Below are 25741 nucleotides of genomic sequence, written 5' to 3'. Positions count from 1 at the left end.
TTAACAGGTATATTCTGCAATTAGGTGAGGCTACTGTAAGACATACCAATGTAGCTCTTAGCAGGCTGAGCAAGGAAAGCATGATAGTTAGCTGCTTGTCTGGTGCCAGCATCTGTCAGACAACACACATGTCCTTGAACAAGTGGTACTAGGTCTGAGTATATGTGGGGGTCGACTTGAGATGTACCTACCTGGACTACTGAACTTACTGAAGAGAGACATGATAAAGTTCTCAGACTGTGTGTCCCAGGCACGTATGAGCCTAGCAATCACAATAGTATTCTATTTTCTCCAAGTATGACACCACAATATGAACAAAAATAATTGAGTTTAGTAATTGCCTTGGCTTTTCATGTCATTTGAATGGGGTTCTATATTTGTCAGCCTGGGAGGATATCATCAAAAGACCATGCTGCTTCACCAGAGATGGCCTACATCTGTACCATCTGAAGTTTCAATCATTGGTAAAAATATTATCCACCTCCACTAGTTCCTTTTTTGGCAATGCCATTCTGATAAACCTAACAACATAATGATGCAGGCAAAGGAATATATGAAGGTGTTACTGATCAGTGCTAGGAACTTAAACAAGAAACTCAACTCCTTAGAAGCACTTCTCAGCCTGGAGGACACAGACATCTGTGTAGTGACTGAAACATGTTTTAAAATGGCAGAGAACACTCCACCTGTGCACAGCTATAATACTCTCCCACATTTAGACCACCTACTGCACAGGCGGGAAGAAAGGTGTAGGTGTCTCAGTCTTCATCCAGAACAGACTCCTGTCAAGGCTGGTAAAGCAACATGATGCACTAAAGCTTTTTCATCTCCAAATAACCATCAGAAAGGTCCTGCACCATATATTAGCTAGCTACAGAAGGTACAGTTGTGTCACACTTCCATAATTGTAGATGTTTGAGTAGATCAATGTTGCAGTACTAATTCTTGGTTCTTCCTGCCTCACAGAAGTCTACATCCGGCCGGATTCCCAGAGCTTTTGCATCACCCCATGCTGACAGACAAGTAAGGTCCAACTCCCTGACATCAGGATACAAGATAGTCATACGTCAATGCCATCTTCTAGTCTTTGTAGGCTGTAGTAGTCAGTCTAATGCCTGAGTACCCTCTCAGTTATCTACAGTTTTGAGAGAGAGAGAGAGAGAGAGAGAGAGAGAGAGACAGTGGACTAGAAGTAGAGGAAGGAGTTTAAGTGGGGGGGGGGTGATGCTAGCATAAGGGTACTCACACCACAACCCTAGCCACAGGGCCCATGTAGACAGAAGGGAGAGAAGGCAGTCGGTGGTACTTCAACCCTGATCTACTTGAACATCTGCAGTTATGGTAAGGGTAACACCACTGTACTATGTTCTTGCAGACAAGTGCTACAGTATTGAATCTTGGCAGGACTTACAAAGCAAAAGGTAGGAAACTTGTGGCAAAACCTGCCTTAACCCTGGATGCAGCATCAAAATGGTAATGTTTGGCAAAGGTGCACACAGAAGATCAAGTGGCAGCTTCCAAGATGATATGGGGTGGGACACCTTTTAAAAAGGCAGTGAGGGCCAGCCTGTGTCTCAAACAGTGTGCTCTGACAGATCCTGATAATGGTTTTCTCTGTTGAATACAGACAAAGATAATACAAATAGCTACCCATTTTGAAAGTGTCTGCTTTGAGACAGGCTTGTCTGTTTTTTCCTTCTGCAAAGGCCACTAAAACTTGTTCTGTTCTATTTGAAGACTGTGTCTTCTTAAGGTAATTGTGTGGATTAGATGGGTACTGACAGTATCCCTAGATGCATCTTTAATAGCACGATGCATGACCAAGCCATTCTCCCCAACAAACAACACTGTTCAGCTTCAGCCTGCATACAGGCTCTGCACCAAGCAAATGAAGGGCAGCAACAGTCATTCCCCTGTATATGTGAGGACCTTCTACAGACCCAGGCAGCTGCAGACCTAGAAGTCTGATGAGCCTCATATGCAAAGCCATGGAAAGACTTATCATGGAATTAATCAATAAGTACACAGGGAACCTCCAAACCCTGGATCTAATTCAGCTTGATTTATAAAGGGCAGGTCATGCTTACTCAACCTGGTGGACTTTTTTCGAAAGGTCACCAAAGCAATGGATGAAGGTAAAGTGATTCACACTGCATACTTCACCCTGGACAAAACTTTTTCCTCAATCCCTCACTAAGTTGTAGTAGAAAAGCTAAATAATCAGGGAATAAACCCCATGCATCTTCCACTGGATGAACTGGCTCACAGATAGGACACAGGAGATCAAAACTGGGAAAGTTACCTTCACAAAGAGTCCAGTCACCAGCAGAGCCCCCCCACCCATGCTTTGGTGTAGGAGTCTTACCTGTTTTGCATTTACTCCTGTGAATTAAAATCCATTACTAAAGGACTCTGGTTAACAAAGTTTGTAGATGACTACAAGCTACGAGCACTCAGTGGTCCCCTAAATGACTTAGCCATCCTGCAGGAAGGTTTGCCCTAAACAAATAACTGATGCCAGAATAATGGTCTGAAAATAAGTGTGAAAAATCCATTATTGTATCCTTTGGGAATTCATCTACCCCAGTGAACTACCACATTGACAATAAAATCCTAAGAGTTGATCCAGTTGCTCAGGATTTGAGAACTTGTGTGGACAGTGGCTTAACTTTCAACCAGCATGTGTACATTGTCATAAGAAAGCCCTTCTGTACTGTACAGCTGATAAACAAAAGGATTGCAACTAGCTCTAGAAATGTCATTGCCCCCCCCTTTACTCAGTCCTCATTAAGCCAGATACAGTCTAATGGAATTCCCACAGAGATACCTTACTAAATGAATACAAGACCTAAACAACATGCCCTGCATGGATGGACTCAGACCCTTTCACTATACTCGGTGTAGTACAGACTGCTGAGGTGAACTGTGTCTGACATCCTCCAACCCAATACTAATGGAGCCGTTGCTCATCAGCAGGTCAAACGGCATCAAAATACTTGGTCTAGTGATCTAAGCCTCTTATGTAATATCATGAATGGTTTGGTGGGACAGGTATAGTTCATAGGGGAGACCACTGCTCTGGAAAAGACTCCCCAATACACATAAAACAAAGCTTATATAATAATGTATCATGTGATGGGTAAGGCCAGTCTATCACCAAGCAGGACAGATTCATTCAAGCACCAAAAGGCAAGGCTTAAAATGGCCAACAAGGGTAGCAACTGTAGTACTTACCTATGAAGGTTGTTGTTGTTGTATCTTTCGGCTTTTCCCGGTTAGGTGTCGCCACAGCGGAACTCCGGTCCGCTAATGATTGGCAGTAGATTTTTACATGCCAAGTTGCCAGCTCTGATGCACAACCTTCAACGAAGGTACACCCATTCACTCATGTCTCCACACAGAAGACGCTTTAGCTGAGAATAGAACAGGACGTCTTACTGTGAGGCGACAACGCTACCACAGCACCACGACCGCAGTACCACGGAAAAAAAAAATCTTATAAACATCAAATAAATAAATAAAAGGAATGGACTGACCTGTGCACAGAAAACACACTTTGAAACCGTGATTATTGTCATCCCTCTGAAGCACAAGTCAGACAAAACCACAATAAACTACTGAAATAATTCAAGCAGTAGAGATACAGGCTGTTTGTAAGACGTAAGATCTGTGCACAGCAAAAGAAACCTGAAGAGGGGAGGGACACAGAAAAGAATTGTATAGAGGGGAAGAGCTTGTTGTCTAGGATATTCTTTGGTGCTGAGTACCTAGGGTCTGTGAGGCTGTGAGACTAGTCAGTCAACAATAATGTACATGTTCTTTTCTAATCAATGCTTGCTTACCAGCTGCAAGACATATGCAAGCAATGGGTCTTTTTGTGAAACAAATGCTTAGGCAGTCTTAGTCTCAGCAGGTATTAAAAAACAGTCAGTTTAACTCAAAGTCCTAAGGAATAATTCAGAAATGATTCTCTAAAGTTTGGAAGACAACATTACGCTTATAAAAGCAAGTAGAAAGCCATCAATTGTCTGCGCATAAACACATCAAAGCACAGAAAACACAAGAAAGAAAACAATGATTCTAGTTAAGACAAACATCTCAGACCCTCATTCTGTGCCAATGTCCTTACTTATTTTACAAGTTGCCGATAGTACTTAGTTAAAAAACAGTTTCTCTGTTAGACATCCTTTGCAATGGCCCAAGGTTTGTTCAATATATTCTTAAATTCCATCAAGTTTTTGAGTATGCTACTTCTTCAGGTATGCTGTTCCTATCAGATACCACCACTGTTTTTGAGAAGTAATACATCCTTGTCTTTCTCATGTTCCAACTTGCCCTTCATATTGAGCCCTCTTGTTCTCATACAGATCTTGAAAGACAGCAGCCTTCTCCTTCTAGACTCTTCTAATACCTCACACATTTCGAAAAGTTGACAAGTTCCCTGTCTGCCACCACCTTTTTTCATCACGTGGATTCTGGTGAAAACCAACCAGTTGTTTTGTCCTCTCTTCCCCTTCTCTTGCTTTATATTTTCTGGTCTCTAATCCCAGATCTCCTAATAGTTATCAGGTATACCAGACCCTACATTTTTCCAACTTCGACTAAAACCAAATTTGGAGTAGAGTCAGTGCTGAATCTAACAGTATCCTGTGGGGCCTCGCCGGCAAATGTTTCTGTTTGGGGGAGAGGTTTTTGCATTATCACCTTTGTTCTCGCTCCTCTTTCTCTCCCACGCTCATTTCAGAAACTGTCCAAGGGGACACGCCTATCAATGGACCACGTCTCCCCTCAGTGAAGGCCAAAACTACAATCTCTCCCCAGGATAAGCACACCCATCTCTCGCAGATGATCCATCAGTTGCCTCAGCAGCTAATCTAACCTGGGTCAGCTGAAATATAGTTAGGTATTTATCCCTCTGTTCCATAAGAGTGGCTCCACCTTTTTTCTTGTTGTCTTTTCAGTTTTCTCTGTACAGTATAAGTCCTTAAAATGGTGGCATCTCTACAGCTGTACACAATTCTGAAGCCAGTCTGAAGCTGAGCTTTTCTCAGTTCTCTACAAATGGGATAATATTCTTATTTTCCACCAGTAACTCCCTTCTTATACATTCCATTATTTTGCCTGCCTTCCAGGGAACAATTGCTCATAAACAATAATTAAATACCAACTACAATCCAAAGCAGTGAAACTGTCAGTTCAGGTAAACATCAATATAAGATTGTGTCTTCAAATTATTTCAAATATGGGAAAGCAGCTTAAATGTGTTTACTTTTTAGCCTGCACATGCCAGTTTTAATTGCGACTCATTCATTATGATGGTAATCAAAGTGCTACTGGTTTTGCAGATTTTAACTGAGGAACATACAGAGATCATGGAACATACTAATTGATGAAAATGCTTTCATGCATCAAACAGATTTCAGAAAATGAAAAATAGCAGATAGATTATTGTTTCTATATAAATTGTGTACTTTTCAAGGATACACCAACAAGCATATTAAACTTGCTTTTTAAAAAGTGCTGCTATTATTTTCAAATCCATCTGTTTTTCATCTATACTTTATGAGTTTAATTCTTCGCATGTGCATCATATTTTGCAACCCCGAGCTACACGCTCTAGGGACCTAAACCTTGTCACCACAATAAACAGAACATGCCAGAGGGATAGATTCCTGTCCCAGAGACTTCCCATACTCTGGAATAAACTACCTGTCTATATCAAACAAACTCCTCATTAGCACTAGCATTAGAAAAATCTTGATGATTGGATGGGAAATAGGAAATTCACCCCAGCGATCACTTTTGTGGCTCAGCTTGACAGGGGCACAGGAAAATAATTTTCTTGGGTATCGAAAGCCAGGGTACCTTTTTGGCTAGGCTTAAATAGGCCCTAGGGCCGATAGCCTAGTACCTACCTATGAACCGATTACTAGTGTGTCTACCTTACTCCTTCCTCATTTCTCAAGTCAGCAAATCCATGCAGGCACTCCAAACCATTCAAAAAACAAAATGGATTGATGTAAAGAACTAAAACTGATTTGCAGTCAGTCTTTTTGCATTACTACACACTGTTTTTCCTGCATACTTCAACAGTCATTTCTTGACTCTCAAAGTTATCAGTCTCTTTCATTGCCACTGAGGCTCGGCTGGATGACAGCCAAACAGCAGAGAAATACACCCCTAAAAAGAAACACATGACAAGTCTTAAACGTTTAATTTTCCTCAGCCAAAGATATTTCTCTACAATCCTACCCTGTATAATGTACCATAGCATGAAATGTGACACATTTAATTTCAACTGTCTATGCCTCAGCTGATTTTAAAATAAAATCACTAACAAAGGCTGTGCTTCAGCTATTTGCGTAAACAGAAAGTGGAGATATTAGCTTGCTAGATAACTTTCTTTAAATGAACAGGACTTGACAAATAAAGCCAAGCACAAATGAAGGTAATGAAACAGGTTACTTCACGGGACATTTAACTTTAATATGTTTAGTGTTCTGTTTATTATAAATATGCATTTTCACTTCCAAAATTAAAGAATATGTCAGTTGCTACAAAAGGAACCTGAATATGCACGGTGCACTGACTTTCACTGGCATGCCACATCAGAAGCAGACTGCTGTTTTCTCATGCATTACTTACCACTCTGGATTATTTCCCTGTTCGTCTAATAACACAGAAAGATGGTCTTAACTAAGAGCGATCAGAATTAATAAATAGCAGATTGTAGAAATGCTCTTCATATAACAAACAATAGTTTAATCCACTGATTTTCCCATAAACATAATTCAGATTCACTGAGTGTTAAAACCCTTGTCAGAAAATGCAGTCAGAAAACAAATCAAATAAAAATATATCACACATTACTAATCAGGTTGCATAAGACTATACTACCTTCTCATTATTGTAATATGCAAGGCTGTGTCCATCAAACCGCACCCAACGTTTCTGAAACATGTAGTTGCTGTAATCAGAACAAAAGAACATATTAACTTTTGAAAATGAACTAATCATGCATTCAGACCTTATCCAATCATTTAGAAATAACAGTAACTCATATTAAGTAGCAACGGCAGTGATACAGTAAAAATATACTGAAATAACTGTCTCCGTAAGGAACTGCTAAAACGTTCCTTATGAAAACATGACACAAAGCAGAATAAAAGTATGCTAATAGCTATGCATACAGAATGCCAAGGTCTCACAAATAGTGCTTATGTTTGATCACATATCCTTTCATTTTCAGTATATTACAAGGTGACTTATCTGCATGATGCTGAAAGTATATAGTGTAAAACAACCTAGTAAGACCCATATGTACATATTGTCAGTATACTTTATTTATTTATCCATTTCCTTATTCAGTAAGTTAACTGGCTCAAATGAACTTTTTCAGCTGTAGTCCATGTACAAGGTAAAAACAAATATGTATAATGTAAAAAGGATGTCACCAAAGTAAAAAACAGACTCCACACAAAATCCCGACAATAGGCTGTGAGAAGGTAATGAAGGTAAACGCAGCTACCACAGCAAATCCGTTTATTGCACACTGGACAACGAAACACCACAAAACACCAACATCCACTGAATATAAAAATCACAAATGTTAAGCGCTTTCATCTGCCGATTGCAGACTTCATCAGAACACATAAAACCAGCACAGACAATTTGATTTATACAGATTTTCGTGCCAAAACTTTAAAATATTCTTAAAGGTACATCACTCATCCATATGTATAATATTTCAACTTCACTGAATTCATAACAACTACATCCTGTACGCTACTTAATAATACAACTGAATAAATAGATTAACTAATTGCATCACAATAATTCTAAAAAATTCTAAAATTCTGAAGAATAAATATACTATAAAATAGTCCTAAAATCCAAACAGGTTTTTTAAACTTCCCATGGGTTTAATTTATAATGAACATGTCAAATATGAATTTAATAATCTTTTTGACGAGTTTGGATATAAATATATGAAATTGTTGATGAAATATAATGACGAAAAATTAACAACTTTAATTAATGAAGTTGAAACTATTAATGAAAGTATAGTACAACATGGTGATTTTGATACATGGAAGGATCTGTACTATAAACAATTTCATTTAGTAGACAAACAAGCACACAGTGTTCACACTAGAAAGAATGGGAAGTTAGATCGGGATGTTGAAGCCAATCAGCTTCAGAAAGCTTATATATGGCCACAAGAAAGAAAGAATATACATACAGATAGAAGATATAGTGAGAGAGAAACGAGAGAAGAACACAAAGAAAATTTTCAAGGAGGCAGATTCCACCCCAATTTCAAGAAGAATTTCAACAATTTCAACAAGTGGAACAGGAAGTTTTAGTGGAACATATAGATCAAGGTGTACAAACACATGTAGAGGAAGAACCTATTGAAAAGATCAGTATAAACAATATTATAGAAGAAACTTCTTTGTTCATAGAACAGAATACTACTTTGGAACACAAACATATAATGAGCACATACAATGTCTTTAATGTTTACAATTACTCAGATTTTATCATCAAGGATGAATTTTACCATTTATTAGCTAAGGGTATGAAATTCATACCCAATACCAGATTTAACCTAGTGGACACCATCAAAGAAATCAAATTATTTTGTAGGAGATTAAACCTAGCTTTACAATTTAATGGAGTGGATGATGAAAAAGGATATGTAGGGACAGAACTAAAGAAAAAAAGTAACTACATACCCATAAGCAACCCTATAGTAAATAATTACGAAAAAATGGTATGTAAGGATATTTATTGGTACAATAAAGATTATATTAGGAACAAACAACGCTCTAGTACTATTGAAGACAAATTTAAGTATAGGTGAAAGAGATTGTCTGAAAATTAATTAACAATCGAGATATTAGAATAATGAAACCCGATAAAGGGGGCGGGGTGGTTTTTTTTTTCCAACCACACATATAAGGCTCAAATACACAACATATTATATGAATCCGGGAATTATGAGGTGGTGTCTATGAATCAAATACATATAGGTTATAGAAGAATAGATTTAACAATAGAAGAATATCTTTTGGATAACAGAATAACAAAGGAGGTGTATGATTTTATTCGGATAGAATACCCTATTATGGCACATATTGTGGGAATTCCCAAAATCCATAAATCGATAATAAACCCACCCTTTAGACCTATTATATCGGGGTCACAATCGAAAACTTTTAACATAGGTTTTACTATTGACAAATGGATTAAACATATATATGATAACATACCACATCTTATCAAAGATTCGTGGGATTTTCTGGGTAAATTAACCCCTACTTTATGGAAAGAAGAATCCATTTTTATTACGGTTGATGTTTGTGATCTATTTTCAAGTATACCAAAGGAAGAGGGCTTAAAGTTTTTTTGTAACAGCTTAAGAAGTTTCTCCACATTAAGCTGGGACAAAATAGTTCTTATCCTTGATATGATGACATTAGTTCTTGATCACAACTACATCTCTTTTGAGGGTGAATTCTTCAAACAGAGTAAGGGGGTAGCCATGGGTGCGTCTTGCGCACCCATTTTTGCCAACTTAGTCATGTTGGACTGGGAGAACAAGTATGTATTTAACAGTGAACACTATTCAAATATAGCATTTTATGCAAGATTTTTAGATGATATTTTTATTTTATGGAAAGGTTCAAATGATGATATTTACAAATGTATAGATTATATAAATGGTACCACCAATTTTTTAAAATTTACTCATAACACAAGCGACAGAGGTACAGCATATTTAGATACATATATCTATAAAGTTGCAGATGGATATGCCTCAAAGGTACATAGGAAGAGTACTTTTTCTAATGGCTATGTATATTATACTAGTAACCATCCCCGTCATATATTTAAGAATATAGTGAAAGGGCAGTGTATTAGGGGAGCTAGAATGTCATCAACAAAATCTGAGATGGAAAATGAAATGCAGTTTATATTTAATTTATTTACTGACAGAGGCTATCCCAAAAGGTTGTTAGATGATACTATTAAATATGTCACTTCACAATGGGATCTTAAATATATTCTTTTATTGGGTAAGCAGACTACTAGTAATAATAATAAACCCTCAAATGTTTTTAAGGCGGGAAGAGTTTGTGTCCTAACTTATACCCCATATGTAAATTGTATCAAAGATATAATAACTAGACATTGGGATATTGTGACAGTTTCAGCTTCATGTAGAGACAAATTGGGACAGTTCCCGAGGGTAGTTTATAAGACAGCACCCAATATAAAGAGATTGTTAGAGAAAGTGAGTAGTCAAGAATGTAAAAATAAAGATGAGTGGGTACCAACAAAGAGATGTGGGAGATGTACGCAATGTAAATACATTTATGATCAATCTTACATAGTATTAGGAGATGTAAATCATACGAGAATAAGAAGTAGGGGTGGTAATTGTAACACAAAACAGGTTGTATATCTTGCAAAATGCAAAGAATGTTCATCATTCTATACAGGCAAAACAGAGAGACAATTGAGGAAGCGTATATACGAACATTATTATAAGATACAAACTAAAGACCTCAATAATGCACTATATAGACATATTAGTGAAGTAGGTGAGCAGCATACATTCTTGTTCTCCATGATAGATGAGGAACATTATATACCCTTTGGTGGGGATTGGAAAATGAGACTGGCATGTAGGGAAAGCAAATGGCAAATATTAGTAGATGCTACCAGAAGCCCAGGAATCAATGATTTCATAAGTATAAAACCTTTTCTAAATATGTAACAACAAATTTTTCATAAAATTATTTAATTTTTTAAGATTATTATATATTAGGTATGTCCATGTATACATAGACTTTTTTAGCTTACAACATAGACTATCAAGCTGTTTGGATTTTAGGACTATTTTATAGTATATTTATTCTTCAGAATTTTAGAATTTTTTAGAATTATTGTGATGCAATTAGTTAATCTATTTATTCGGTTGTATTATTATTAAGTAGCGTACAGAATGTAGTTGTTATGAATTCAGTGAAGTTGAAATATTATACATATGGATGAGTGGTGTACCTTTAAGAATATTTTAAAGTTTTGGCGCCAAAATCTGTATAAATCAAATTGTCTGTGCTGGTTTTATGTGTTCTGATGAAGTCTGCAATCGGCAGATGAAAGCGCTTAACATTTGTGATTTTTATATTCAGTGGATGTTGGTGTTTCGTGGTGTTTCGTTGTCCAGTGTGCAATAAATGGATTTGCTGTGGTAGCTGCGTTTACCTTCATTACCTTCTCACAGCCTATTGTCGGGATTTTGTGTAATGTAAAAAGGATAGCAAAAGACATACAATTAGTAAACACTTGAGGTACAAGATTCTATGTAAATGAAAACCTCGATCAGCACCTATAATCATACTCCATATTTTCTGAAAGATTTGGACAGCGTTATAGTCTCTCCACTTTCAGTTTTCATAAATCTTTCTAGTAAGAAAGGAACAGTTCTCAAAATCCAAGAAAACTGGAATTACTTTGCTATAGAAATGGTGATTCTTCTATTGCTTACTATAATCTCTGATGAGCTTCTGTCACCTCTTTCGTACATCCAAGAAAAATACATTTATACTGTCTTCCTTCAATATTTTTTCAGTTATAAACTTACTTGTAACAAACAGCCCACCTTCCGACACAATTATAGGACTGCTAGAAAACTGTTGAACACTGTTAGTAACACTCAGATAATGATTATATTTCTAACTTCTAAGATCTCTGTTATCCATTTGATATAGAAAACTTTCATTATCTTCTTGATCATCTGACTACTTATTTCTTATAACCACAACTTAATTACTTACTTAATATTATTATAATTAATTACATAATATTATTACAATTAAGTATTACTATATTACTTACTTAATACAATTTACTTTCTTACAGATGATCTGCCAGATATCTGGAAAGCAGATCTCAGTCTATCAGATGACAAGTATTTTGGCATTTCTTCCTACAGTTACTCTTTGTGTACTGTGGGGGGCAGCACTTGATCACTCCCACAACTCCACATCTCCATTTTTTAACTGACGTAGTGAGATGCTGTGGTAGTGCCAGTTTGCTACAGTATGCCAATGATTCTACCACCATGTAAAATGATACTGCTGTGGCACAAACTGTGCTACAACAACAGGCAATAAAGTTCACAAAACTATTACGTAAAAGCCTTAACTTCAATACCAACAAAACTAAGGCCATGTTTTTCTCACCTAACGCTTGACTATATCAACACTGGGAAAAATGACAGGTTATATGCTAAGATTAACCTTTCTGGCTGAAAATATAGTTGAAGTTATCATGTTTAAAATGCTCTTTGTACTAACTTTAAACAGTCCAATAGAATTTGAGAAGCATGGTGATACTGTTGTATCCATGCTAGAGTTTGCTGAGCAAATGATAACAAACCAGAGCATTGCCTTCTCCAAACACCACTATTATCTACTGCTAATGTATACCTTAACCCCTTTTACTTTATACTCTGCAAATATCTTGAGTAAACTGCAGTCTCTGGTTTACAACAGACTATAAGATGTTTACAATAGCATTGTGAGAATAGCTACTGACCGCCAGTAAAGCCATCATTACAGCCTTTCACAGGCTCAAATGTTCAGTTGTCCTGATGACAACCCACGGACCTTCACGAAGCTTGATTTCCATAGCCACATACTAATATTTTTAATTCCCATGAGTGTTTCTGAAGAAAGCTAATGAATGACTTATTCTAAGAGTAAGATGAAGCCTATTCTATAGTCTTTGAAGGTGCTGATTAACATTTTGTAATTACTGATTCATTACTAGCATTAGATTCCCCATTCTACTGTTAGATCTTTCAGGAAGTACATTCCAAATGTACACTTTCAAATAAAGAACTGGATCAGACAACGCCTTACAAAACTGGCAGTGGTTACCTATAAGTAACCTATAAAAACAGAATACAATGATAGTTCCTTTTCTGAAGAGTTCAACTTTTTTATACACAATTCCTCTAGTAAGCAATTTTTGTAACTTTTCAATTGCTTTCAGGTAACTTATTCACTGTCAGCAATACACATTATTGTATTAAATAAGGGTTATACTGGTGAGATCTGAAAAAGTACAATGATCTCCTGTAGAGACCAATAATGTTCTTTCGATTTAGATGGGCTACAGAATATGCCTTCCTAACTTTGGTTGATAATTGCTTGTCAAAGATTAAACTGTTGTTGACCATTTACCATAAATGTTCAATGATGGCATCAAGTTTTCTGAGCTATTTTTGAATCATAATTTTTGTACCACCCCCCCCCCCCCCCAAAGTCTCATTATGGTACATTTACTGACATTAAAACTGAGGTTATCATTATGGGATTCCAAGATGGCTGCACATTGATTAAGAGTTTAATTTCAGCTCTCCCAGTGTGAAAATAGATTCTGAGAGATAAGGGCTAGTAATTTAGCATTTTAGTTAATTTCAGTCACAGGCTAGTAAGTACGTTTCCTGGATAACAACAAACAAGAAACATAGAGAGCCTGAAAAAATCAATTAGAAAAGGTGAAGAGAAAACACATGGGAAGAACCCTGCAGCTTTTCAGTAAAAAAAAAAAAAAAAAAACAGTTCACGCTCCAGCACTGGTACAATTGGGTGTTTTCCAGTGACTTAGAAGAAAAAAATAAATCAAATCTGCTCAGAGCTGATTAAAATAAATAAATTACAGCAACTGAAACAACAAAAGGCTGGAAAAAAAGAAGGACGCTTTAAACAGCTCAGCTATTCATATGAATGGATAAAATGCAAAAATCAGAAGATGAGCTTGATCAAGAAGAGCCATTTCAAAAACAGTAGAGTTAAGAGGACAGGGCATGTACAGAAAACCTAACATTTTATAATGTACCAGAGAAACTGGAAGGAACAAACTGAACTGATTTTATGAAGGCCAAATAAACAACTGGACTGTTACTCCACAGCAGGATGTCTTAATTGAAAGGGCACATTGAGTGTATGCTCCAAACCTGGCCATGAGAAAGCAGACAAGACCTGTATTAGTAAAGATGCAGTCATACCAGCAGAAGGAGATGATCCTGATAAAACTGTGGTGGAATGGAAAACTATTAAATACTGAAGAAGTACAGTGTTTGTGGAAAATGATTATTTACAGTACAGTAGGCAGACAAGAAGCAAGATCATCCCAGCAATCAGGGAATGTTGAGAGACAGGAGTGAGATTCACGCTGCTCCATCTAGTAGTCTCCACAGTATTATTTCAGGAGGATCAAAATATTTTTGATACAGAACAAACTACAGAGGAAATGCAAAAGTGTGCCCAACAAAAAGTGAGCCATCAAATAAAATGCACCTGTGTTTCTCATTCTTCTGATAATAAAGCTCACAGAGGGACTTTCCCAGTGAAATATTTTCCACTGTTCCAAAGGAAAATGCTTGAGAGACAGAAAAAAGGATAGATGTTGACAAGAAGTATCGAAAATACCCTAAACTTGACCTGTAGTCTGTGGTTGGGGGAAGAACATCGGCAAAGCTGAAATTAATGAATAAATGTAAGATTATAAAGCATCAATTACATTTGTCACTACAAATTTACAAGAAAAGTAGCTGTGAAAGACTAGACTTTTTTGTCTCTGTTAAACTTGTGGGGTGGGGTGCTAAAAAACATATACCCACTTCATGTGATTAATGTTTGAAAGGACACTAAAAGAAGGAAAAAAAGGAACTGTAAATAAACAAATGTTTTTAACAGTATTTGGGTAAAATATTTATGGTGTATATAATTCTTCTTAACAGAATTTATATAACATATTTCATGACATAAATTGCATGTTGTATAGCAAAGCATTTTAATGATTGCTGTATTTGATAAAGATAAAGTAAAAAAGATTTTTTTTCTTTTTAGTTTTAAGAAATGTAGGCATTACAATGTAAAAAGAAAGGTTGGACAAAAGCATGTCTAAGTTAAAAATGCTGTAATCTTGGCTGCTAGGGTGGGGGGGTTGTAAATGTACACAGAATATAATATATGTGGAGTTGATATGTTTTCTCTGGTTTACTATTGTTTCTTCGAACGGAAAAACATTTTCCGTTCAGAAAAATGAATAGTAATACCGAAATAAAAAAAAAACAAACGGTGACAATGTCGAACCAAATGCTCGGCGGATTTGACTCAACATTGTTGTTGAAACCACCATGAAATAGCCATATAGCAGCTGCGCCCCCCCCCCCAGCCCCCTACTTATAAATTCTAACTCCAAGATCGCACTACTCTGGGGATGTGGATGAATTTCCCCTCCCCACTGTACCGCGATCTCCGTGCAGACAGTCGACTTACACTTATGCGAATGCAGTAGCGCATTCGTATAAGTGTAGTCGACTATCTGGTTCACAAATGTTTGTGCACACGACATTCTGATGTTCGGCACATTGCAGCCGACAGAATGTCATTCGCACAAACGTATGTAAACCGTTTTCTATTACTTTTGCATATGTGAATATGTGGATTAATGCTGTAAGCTTACTCTAATAACAAGTTTCTTTTGTAAGCACATTTTTTTTTACAAATGACAGAACACTGTGAATGTAATGAAAAGAGTTCCATTAGCAAATAAATATTCAGTGTGAGTTTAGAGGTTTGCAGCTGAGGGCAGCTGTACATTCTGTTATGTTTTCATGGATAAAAGCTAGCAGGTAATAAATCTGGAGAGTTCTGGAAAATTTTTCTGAGATAAAAGTAAAATTAATTTGTACAAGAGCAAGCAGGTTAGTATAACAAGGTTTGAAATTGTCAAAAGTGAATAAAAGGTAGCAGCTTTCCTGGTATCAAAATGCTTTAGTACATTTACTAAAATAGTATACAATTTAGTTTCATTTAAAGATATCCAGTGCACTTTCTCATAAGGCTAAATGTTAATGTTTCCTGAAAGCATACAAGCTGATTTCACATCTTGGAGGGGAATAAAGACAAGACAAGAACAGACAGAGCACAGGCTACATCAAGCATCTTAGCATGGATAACCTTAATTTTAGGTTAGGTAATGCTTGTAGGTGCCACTGTTGGCTTGTTACAGCTGTTCCTATCAGGAGGGTTAAACTTCATTATTTGAAGATGTCCACAGCTTTGTGTGTATGTTTTAAGGTAATAGATTATTGGAGTGCTCTGGGGTGCATTTTTGAGGGTTTTCATTAAAACAAAAAGTGTTGTAAAATGTGACATAGATTCAAATGGAGATGACAAGAAACACCTGCATAAAGGATTAACCTGCCAAACATTAGTGGGTACATGTAGCAGAAAATATGTAAACAGACGATTAAAAAAGCTGTCACATATAATAGGTGTGCATAATAACCTTCAAAATGGATACACTACAATATTACTTTGGAATGTGACTGGCCTCACAGATATACACACAAAGGTAAAAGTATTGAATTATATTAATAAATGGAGGGTGCTAACAGCAATGCTGTAAGAGACACATTTGGAAAGAAGTAAGCATGTGAATTTGATAAAGAAATGAATTCAGGAGGGATATTCAGAGGAATAGAAGTGACAAAGGAAATGGGAAGTATTTATACTAATTACTAGAAGAGCTGCAATAATCACAGTAGAGGGGAAAAGATAATAATGCTAGATTTGTGGTACCAATGTGCAACTGGAAAGGGAAGTGGATTAAGCTGGCATGCATTTATATTCCACCTAAAACTGCTATTATGGAGCTAAAGAAAACTAGGGGGGAAATACTAAGCTTAAAGCAGGAAATATTTCTTATAGGTTGGGGCTGGAACTTGATTTGCAATAGTGAGGATGTATCTGGTGGACCTAGAAGGGAAATATAACACAAGAGGGTAGGTTTTGAAGACATTTGTAAAAATATTTGTTATGGAAAACATGAATTCAGTGGTAGGAACTCTGAGAAAATGTACATATTATTCCCCAAGGTACAATAACTGCGCTAGACTAAACAGAAATTATGTTTCACAGGAATAAGTGTACTTAATTAAAAGCTTTAGCACACAGGCAGTAATAAGTTCAGATCATGCATCAATAATAACTATGATAAAATACATGGTATTAATGAGACACTAGCACTTCTCCACCTATCTGTTAAAAAAAAGAAGAATTTAAGGAATGGGTAGTGTAAATTAGTCCAGAGTTATTAAGGAAGAGAGAAATAACTTCAGAAGTTACTTCTGAGTAGGATTAAATGAAAATGGATTTTAAAAATACAGTAGAAGCAAAAGAAAAAAAAATATGTTTAAGAAGTAATAAAAATTATTTAGAAGGCAGGCAAAGGTTAAAGTACTGTGGAATAAGGGGAATCTCTCAGAACACAAAGAGCTGCTTCTGCAGAGCGGTAAAGACAACATAAGGGAGTATTCAGATAATATGCATGAGTTTAGAAAGAGAAACAACTGTTTTTTGATGACTCCAGAGGATAAAAACTTTTAGCACAATGATTTAGATAAATGAATAAATACATAAATAAAATAAGAGATCCTGTTGAGGTATTAGAGATATTTTAGAAATTTTAGGAAAATTTGTATAAAGCAGAGAAATGTGAAAATCAAGAAAGAGCACAAATGGAAATGTTTATAGAAGACTTAAGTATGCCAAGTTTAGAGGTAGCTCGACCTCAACAATTAACAGTTAAGAGAGGAAGAGATGAGACAAAATGGTGACGTATACTCAATGAAGTCGGAAAGCTCGGAGGGACGAAAGTGATAAAGATCTGGAAGGTTTTGTTTAACAGTATTTTAAAAGCAGGGCCAACATCAACATCCTGAAGAAGGCTATGGTGGCTATAATACCTAAAGATGGTAAAGACCTATCATACCCAGCTAAATATAGGCCCATTTAAAATTTAAAGCATAATTAGAAACTATGCATGTTTATAATAGCTAAAAGAATGGCAAAAGTGTCTCCAAACTTGAAAGATATGGATGAATGTGGTTTTGTAGAGGGAAGGCAAACATCTGACAACATTAATAAAACAATGATGATCCAGGGAGAAGCAGACTGTAAAAAAACACCACTGATAGTAGGTCTTGATGCAGAAAACACATTCAACAGATGAAGCTGGGATTGTATGCGTATGGCAATGGAAGCATTTGTATTCCCTGATTCCATAATAAGGTTAATTAGTAGGATATTGGAGGAATTAGAGGCAACAATTAAAGTGAGAGGCTTCCCCTCTGATAAGCTGTATCTGAACCAAGGAACCAGACAGAGGTGCCTCCATTCCCCTTTATTTACATTCTATTTAGAGCCACTGGCAAAGAAAATAAGGGACTCAGAAATTCAGTAATATAATTGTTATGGTAATCAAGTAAAGCTGACTATATTTCAGATATTATGTTGCACCTGATAAAAACAGAAAGAGGCATCTCAGTGTTGTTGAACATTTTAAGACAGTTTTAACTCTTTGCCAGATAAAAAAATAATGAAGATAAAACAAGGCTATAGCTGTAAAATATGTACCAACACATGAATTGATTCACCAATACCCATATTTAGGGAGACACGATACAATGAGGTATATAGGAGTAGGGTTTAAAAAGGATTTTGTTATGCCAGCTAAAGATATATAGGAAGAGAGTAAATAAAAGATAACATAAAAAAATGAGAAACGAGAAGTTCTTGTTTATGGATATGGATATGCAAGATACATGCAGTGAAAGTCTTTTTAGTCCCCTTAGTTTCATGTATAGTCAGGCATGCTTGTATCAACCAGAGGAGAAGTTATGGACAGTAATTAATAAAGAGTTGAAGGATTTTATCTGGGAGGGGATGAGGGCAAGGGGTAAATAGGATAAAGTGATCCTTCCAATAGAAAAATGTGGTTTAGAATTACCTGATTTGAAGGGATACTTTAGAGCTAAACAGTTAAGGCTCATATAGATAACACAAGCAGAAAGCTATAATTTGAAATAGAAAGGGATGTTGTTGAACCAGGTGGGAAATTCAAGAAATAAGGAAAGAGTGGGATTTTTGATGCAGATCCTTAAGGACAACAATAACTACTACATAGAATATTACATTCATAAAGTAACAGAAAGTATTCTAAGAACTACACTGACATGAAAAAGGAGAAAGGGCATTTTGCCAATAGTGACGGCTGCAATTAGGGGTGCAAAGAACACGCATGAGGGCTGGAATTCACAGGAGAAATCATCAAAGGCACCAAGGTATTGGCATTAAATGAACAGAGAGAGAAAGGTAACAGAATAAGAAGAGGCCAAAAAGACATTTGGACTGCAGGCTAGAGACTACCTTCCCTATCTGGGACTGACATCAGAGTAGAGGCAGAGTAAGGAATAGCGGAATCCTAAGTGAAAGACCTGTACTGGTAGAGATTTTAAATGAATCTGGAAGAAAAGCTGCAATTAAAAAAAAATGGATAATTAGTAGGCCAAACAAATAGTACACAATAATTCCAGGAATCAATCAGAGTAGGTTGGAAAAGACTGGGATGATAGATTGGATAAGGAATTCACAAGGAAACAATGGGAGGATAAATAAAAGACAAAACCGGACATAACTTAAAAAGACAACAGACTATACCATGCATCTTAGCATGGATAACCTTTCTTTTATGTTAGCTCAAGCCTGTGTGTGTGGCTGTCAGTTTGGAACATTTGCTCATATTAAGAAGGTAAAACTTCAGTATTTGAAGATGTACACAGTTTTGTGAGTTATTCATAGGTTGGTACTAGGCTATCGGCCCTAGAGCCTATACAAGCCTAGCCATAACAATTCCCTGGCTATTTCTTCCCACACTATTTACTTCCCTGGACGCCTGTCTAGCAGGGTGACTGACATGATGCCCAGGGTGAATTTCCATTCTCCTATCCAATCAAGGTTCCTTTTGAAGAGGGCCAAAGAGGTGCTCTGCTTGAAATGTATGGGCAGTCTATTCCAGAGTCTGGGGAGTCTCCGGGTCAGGAACCTATCCCTCCAGCATGTTTTGTTTATTGTGATGACAAAGTTTAGATCCCTGGAATGTGTGGCTCTGAAGGATTGGGATTTCTTTAAGTGTAGCATGTCCAACAGCTCTGGGTTTGACATGGCCTTGTATGTTAAGCAGAGATCGCCTCGGAGTAGATGATATGCAACAGAGTATAGCTGGAGTTTTTTAAGATGGTCAGCATAGGGCATCTGCTTTAGGCCTGTGATTCTTCTAGTGAGGTATTTCTGTGGCCTTTCCAGTTGTTGCAGATGTCTTGAGAGGTACATAGCAAATGGGGCATTGTCTTCTATAATAGGTCTAATGAGGGATGAGTATAGTAGGACAATGAACTCCTTTTTTCTGGATGAAAAGCCCTTAGTGATGAGGTGTGCCACATAGAAGGATTTCCTGACTGTTGTGGCGATGTGGTTATTGAAGGTGACACCACTGTCCACCTGTGTCCCTAAGTCTCTTATCACACTTTCAGTGTTTAGTGTACTGCAACCTATGTGGTAACTCACGGGTACATGTTTTTTCCCAAAGGGGATAACTATATACTTCTTGGCATTGAGCTTGAGCCCATGGCTCTGGCACCCAGCATCAGTTTCTGTAAGGCCCTTTTGTAGAGTATCCACATAATTTGGGGATTCAATAATGGCTCCCAGTTTGCAGTCATCTGCAAACTTTGTTAGCCAGAGTCCCTTAGTGTTGGCCTGTACTTCAGAGAAGTAGATGCCAAACAAGAGAGGTCCCAGGACTGAACCCTGAGGTACTCCACTTGTCACTTGTTTGGAGCTGGATTTGGAGTCAGCTACTTTTACAGTGTGGGTTCTGTCCGTAAGCCAGTTGGCAACCCATCGGGTGACGTAGGGATTAATGCCCAGCTTAGTACGTTTATCTATGATTCCAGAGTGGGGATGGTGTCAAAGGCCTTGGTGAGGTCCAGATAGGCTGTGTGGACTGCTTTACCCTCGTCCACGCCTCTGAAGACTGATTCGAAGAAGTCAATCAGGTTCATGAGACAAGATCATCCCTTCACAAATCCAAACTGGGTGCGGTCCAGTGTTTTAAGGTTGACAATGTCTTTTATTAAGTTAATAGCTTTTAAGGTGGCATTGGATGTGTGTGGGTGTATTTTTGTTTGAGAATTTTCAATAAAGCAAAAAGTTCTCAAAGATGTGACACAGGCTGAAATGGAGTTGACAAGAAACAACTGTACAGAATATAACCTGCCAACAGTACATGTATGTAACAAAAACTGAAACTAGACATTTATCAAAAAAGCTGTTATACTTAAAAGGTGGGAATAATAATCTCTCAAGAATATTATGGTTTCTATAATGTCTTTAAACTTTAATGGTCTCACAGATACATGAAAAAAAAGTGCAGTGAACTACATTAAAAAATGTAGAGTGCAAATAGCTATGCTACAGGAGACACACTTGGAAAGAACTGAACATATGAATTTGATAAAGAAAGGTTTTCAGGATGTTTTATAAGTGGAATACGTGAGGCAAAGGAAGAGAAGAGTACTTACATTAATTGCAAGCAAGAAGAGCTCCAATAGTAATAGAAGAAGATAAAAAGACAATAATGGCAGATTTGTATTACTAAGAAGCTAATGGCAAGGGAGGATGATTAAACTGGCATAGATTTATATTCTACCGAAAACTGCTATAATGGAGCTTAAGAAAATTCTGAGAGGAATAGTTTTCAGAAAGGAATGTTACTTATAGTCGGGGACTGGAATTTTATCTGCAGTACTGAAGATGTGTCTAGAGTGCCCAGAAGGGAAAATAAAACAAAGAAGGGTAGATTTTTAAAGAAATTTATGAAAATATTTGGCATGGAAGATGCGATTCAGTACTAGGAGTTCAAAGTGATTTTACATATTATTCCCCAATATTCATAAACTGGGCTAGGCTAGACAGAACTTACATTTCACAGGAATATGTGCATTTAATTGAAGGTCTTGATATGCACAAAATAACTATTTCAGATCATGTGCCAATGTTGTGTTGTTGTGCCTTTCGGCTTTTCCCAGTTAGGGGTCGCCACAGCGGAACTCCGGTCCGCTAATGATTGGTAGTTGACTTTTACGTGCTGGGTTACCAGCCCTAATGCACAACCTTCAATGAAGGTACGCCCATTCACGTGCCAATAATAACTAAAATAAAAACACAGGGTAATGAAATAAAAATGAGACATTGGTGCTTTCTCACCTATCTACTGAAAGTGAGGAGTTTAAGGAATGAGTAGTTGAAATTATTCAAGAGCTGTTAGAGAAGATATAAATTTCTTGTGAAAATATAGTTAGGGAGTGGGATAAAATTAAAGTGGAGTTTAAAAATAGTGTAGAAATAAAAGGAGATATGGTTAAGAAGTAACAATATTTATTTAGAGGGACTGACAAATGTTAAAATATTGCAAAATGGGAAATCTCACAGAACAAAAACAGGATTAACTGCAGAATGCTAAACAGAAAATAAAGAATAACTCGATAATATGCATGCATTTAGAAAGACTGCTATTAAGCAACTACTTTTTGATAATAACTCTAGAGCACAAAAACTTTTAGCACAACTCAAGCAACAGAATGTAGAATAGGCTGTCATGAAGCTTAGGGAGACTATAACAAGGAAGATAACAAGGGGTCCTGTAGAGGCATTAGAAATATTTTGGAAATTCTATGAAAGTCTGTATAAAGCAGAGAAATATGGAAATCAAGAAAGAGTACAAATGGAAATGTTTATGGAAGAATTAAATATGCCAAGGTAGAGGAGCCTCAATTTCTAACAGGACAGGAGGAGATGAGACAAAAATGGTGATGTATAACCAATCTACAGGAAAGTCCCCAGGAAAAGATGGTATTCCTGTGGAAGTTTGGAAGCTATGAGGGAAAAACCTGATAAAGATCTGGAACGTTTTCTTTAACGGTATTTTAAGAGGAAGAGAAGTAAACATCCTGTAAGAAAGTGGTAATAGCTGTAATACCTAAAGAAGGTAAAAATCCATCAGATCCAGCTTTATACAGGCCCACTGCAATACTAAACCATGATTATAAAGTCTATGTCTATAATGGCTAAAAGTATGGCAAAAGTGATGCCAAAATTGAGAGATATGGATCAATGTGGTTTTGTGGAGGGGAGGCAAACATTTTGACAACATTAACAGAACACTGTTTTTTCAGAGGGAACCAGAAAGTAAGAAAATACCACTGTTTTTGGTGGGTCTTGATGCAGAGAAAGCATTTTACAGAGTAAGTTGGGATTATATGAGCAGAGCAATGGTAGCATTTGCATTCCCTCATAAAATTATAAGGTTAATTAGGAGGATATATGAGGGATCAGAGGCAACAATTAAAGTGGGTGTGGTCGTCTCTGATAATCTCTGCTTGAGCAGAGGAACCAAGCATTTGTGTCTTCTCTCCCCTTTATTTGCATTACATTTAGAACCATTGGCAAAGAAAACAAGGGACTCAGAAATTCAAGGATATAAGTGGTATGGTAGCCAAAAAATGGGTTCTTTTTGCAGATGACATTATTTTATACCTGATATAACCAGAAAGGGACATTATATTGCTATGGAACATACTGAGACAGTTTCAAAACTTTTTGCAATACAAAACGTATTATCCACACATAAATTGGTTCAGCAATATCCATATTTATGGGGATATGACAAAATGAAGTATTTAGGAGTACGGATTAAAAATTATTCTGGAGTGGCAGCTAAGCATATGTGGAAAGAAACTAAACAAAAGATAATACTAAAACTGAGAAAATGGAAGCTCTGTTATATGGATATTGATAGTAAGATACAAGCAGTTAAAATGTTGGATCTATATCATGTTATCAAAAAATAAAAATGTTGAACGGCACAACAACGAAAGTGTTGAAATGTCTAGGGCCCGTTTTTGAGATCGCAGTACAGTGAAGATTGGGGTATTTGCCCTTTCCTCTCTGTTGTGCGATCTCTGAGCTGGAATATATATTTAGCAGGGAGGGTGTTGGCACAGCCCCCCACAATACCAAATTTGAGTTTCGGCATTTTCATTCTTGTGAGCGTTCGACATTTTGCGTCTTCGATGTTATGATATAGAAGCAAAATGTTTATAGTCCCTTTAATCTTATACACAGGTCAGACATATTTTTATCAACCAAAGGAAAAGTTGTGGATAGCTATTAATAAACAGCTGAAGGACTTTATCTGGGAGGGGAAGATGGCAAGAGTTAAGTGGGATAAGCTTATTCTTCCAATAAAACAGGGAGGATTGGGATTATCCGATTTTAAGGGGTATTTCAGAGCAACACAGTTGAGGCTCCTATACATAGCACAAACTGAAAACTATAATCCAAAGTGGAAAGAAGAGATGATTTAACAGGGGGAAAGCTCAAGAAACAAGGAGAGTATAGGATTTTGGATGCAGACTTTTAAGGAGAATAACAATAATCATACAGAATATTATATTAATAAAGTAGCGGGAAGTATACTAAGAACTAAGCCAACACAGGAATGTAGAAAGGGATTCTGCCAATAGGGATGACTGCAATTAGACATACGGACAATAGGCATGAGGTGGCTGGATTTTATTGGAGAAAACTGTCAAAGAAACCAAGGTATTAGGAGCAAATAACTAGAGAAGAAAAGGTTATAGAATGTGAAGACACCAAGAACTTATTTGGACTGCAGATTAGACATTGCCTTCCCTATCCAGGATTGACAGCAGAGTATAGGGAAACAGAAAGAAATAGGGGGTCCTAAATGAATGACCAGTACTGGAGTTTTTAGTAGAATCTAGAACAGAAGTTGCCATTAAGAAAGCAATAACTATAAGAGTCACTCGGAGGAGGTTAGAAGAGATTGGGAAGAGAGATTAGATAATCAATTCACAAAGAAACAATGGGGGGATATATTTACATCTCCCAAGTATGCAACAAAGTGTACAAAAATTAGGATCTTTGCTTGGAAGTGTTTACATAGATATTTTATTTACTACAAAATGGAAATCAAAGTCTATACCAACTCTACTAGAAGTAGCAAAGATGGTAACAGAAATAAAACAAATGGAACTGGGATCTTTAGAAAATAATAGGAACAGATTACATAGGAAAAATGAGAAGTGTGAGATCAATACTTGCAGAGGAGGAACAACATTTAAAAGAAGGCAGGAACTGAATGAGCTATGTAATGGTTTACTGACAACAACTGGATATTATAAGTGATGCATGCCACATTTGTGTCGGCATGGTTTGTAATGTACAATGTTTGCAACTGAGATTGTGTCAGTATGGGTTATTTTTTTATATAAATGCAAGACTGCCTATGTCATATATGATAATTTAATAAAGATGTTTCTTGTTTAAAAAAAAAAGAAACTGAAGGATAAAAGTGTGCCATGGATAAAGTAAAGTGAAAACATCAAATGATCTGGGCAGAATACAAAACATGTAAAGCTAGTTATTTGTACATGAATCACAGTATCATGACAGTGTGAAGGCCACAACAGAAATGGTGAAGCACTAAATCTGAACTCAATAAAATACAAGGGAAATAAACTATAAAAACTCAGTACCAAGTATCAGAAATTACAGACACATTTACAGAAGACTATATGAAGCACCCAGGTGAATGAAGGCTACCGTCTACCCATTCTGCTCATTTAGAATGTACTGCTAGTGCAGCTTTCCCAGTGTTTTGTGAACATATGTGCCTTAAGTACACCACCCCACAGACTTTATGATGCAAACATCCATGCATTCCC

At 36.7% G+C, this 25741-nt stretch overlaps 1 protein-coding gene across 1 annotated transcript in view; it reads right to left on the bottom strand.

The window, feature by feature from the left end:
• ARAP2 (ArfGAP with RhoGAP domain, ankyrin repeat and PH domain 2) overlaps positions 1-25741 on the bottom strand; it is a 2678178-nt gene that overhangs the window by 1390609 nt on the left and 1261828 nt on the right. Inside the window, exon 7 of the mRNA XM_044062089.1 lies at positions 6898-6967. Coding sequence (XP_043918024.1) covers positions 6898-6967 — 70 coding nt within the window. The remainder of the gene's footprint in view (positions 1-6897; positions 6968-25741) is intronic.

This window comes from Protopterus annectens, chromosome 2.part1 (assembly GCF_019279795.1).
Source record: "Protopterus annectens isolate FY-2018-M chromosome 2.part1, PAN1.0, whole genome shotgun sequence".
NCBI classification, from domain to species: domain Eukaryota; kingdom Metazoa; phylum Chordata; order Ceratodontiformes; family Protopteridae; genus Protopterus; species Protopterus annectens.
The sequence above is the reverse complement of the archived record's forward strand: the minus strand, read 5'-3'. Positions and strand labels throughout refer to the sequence as shown.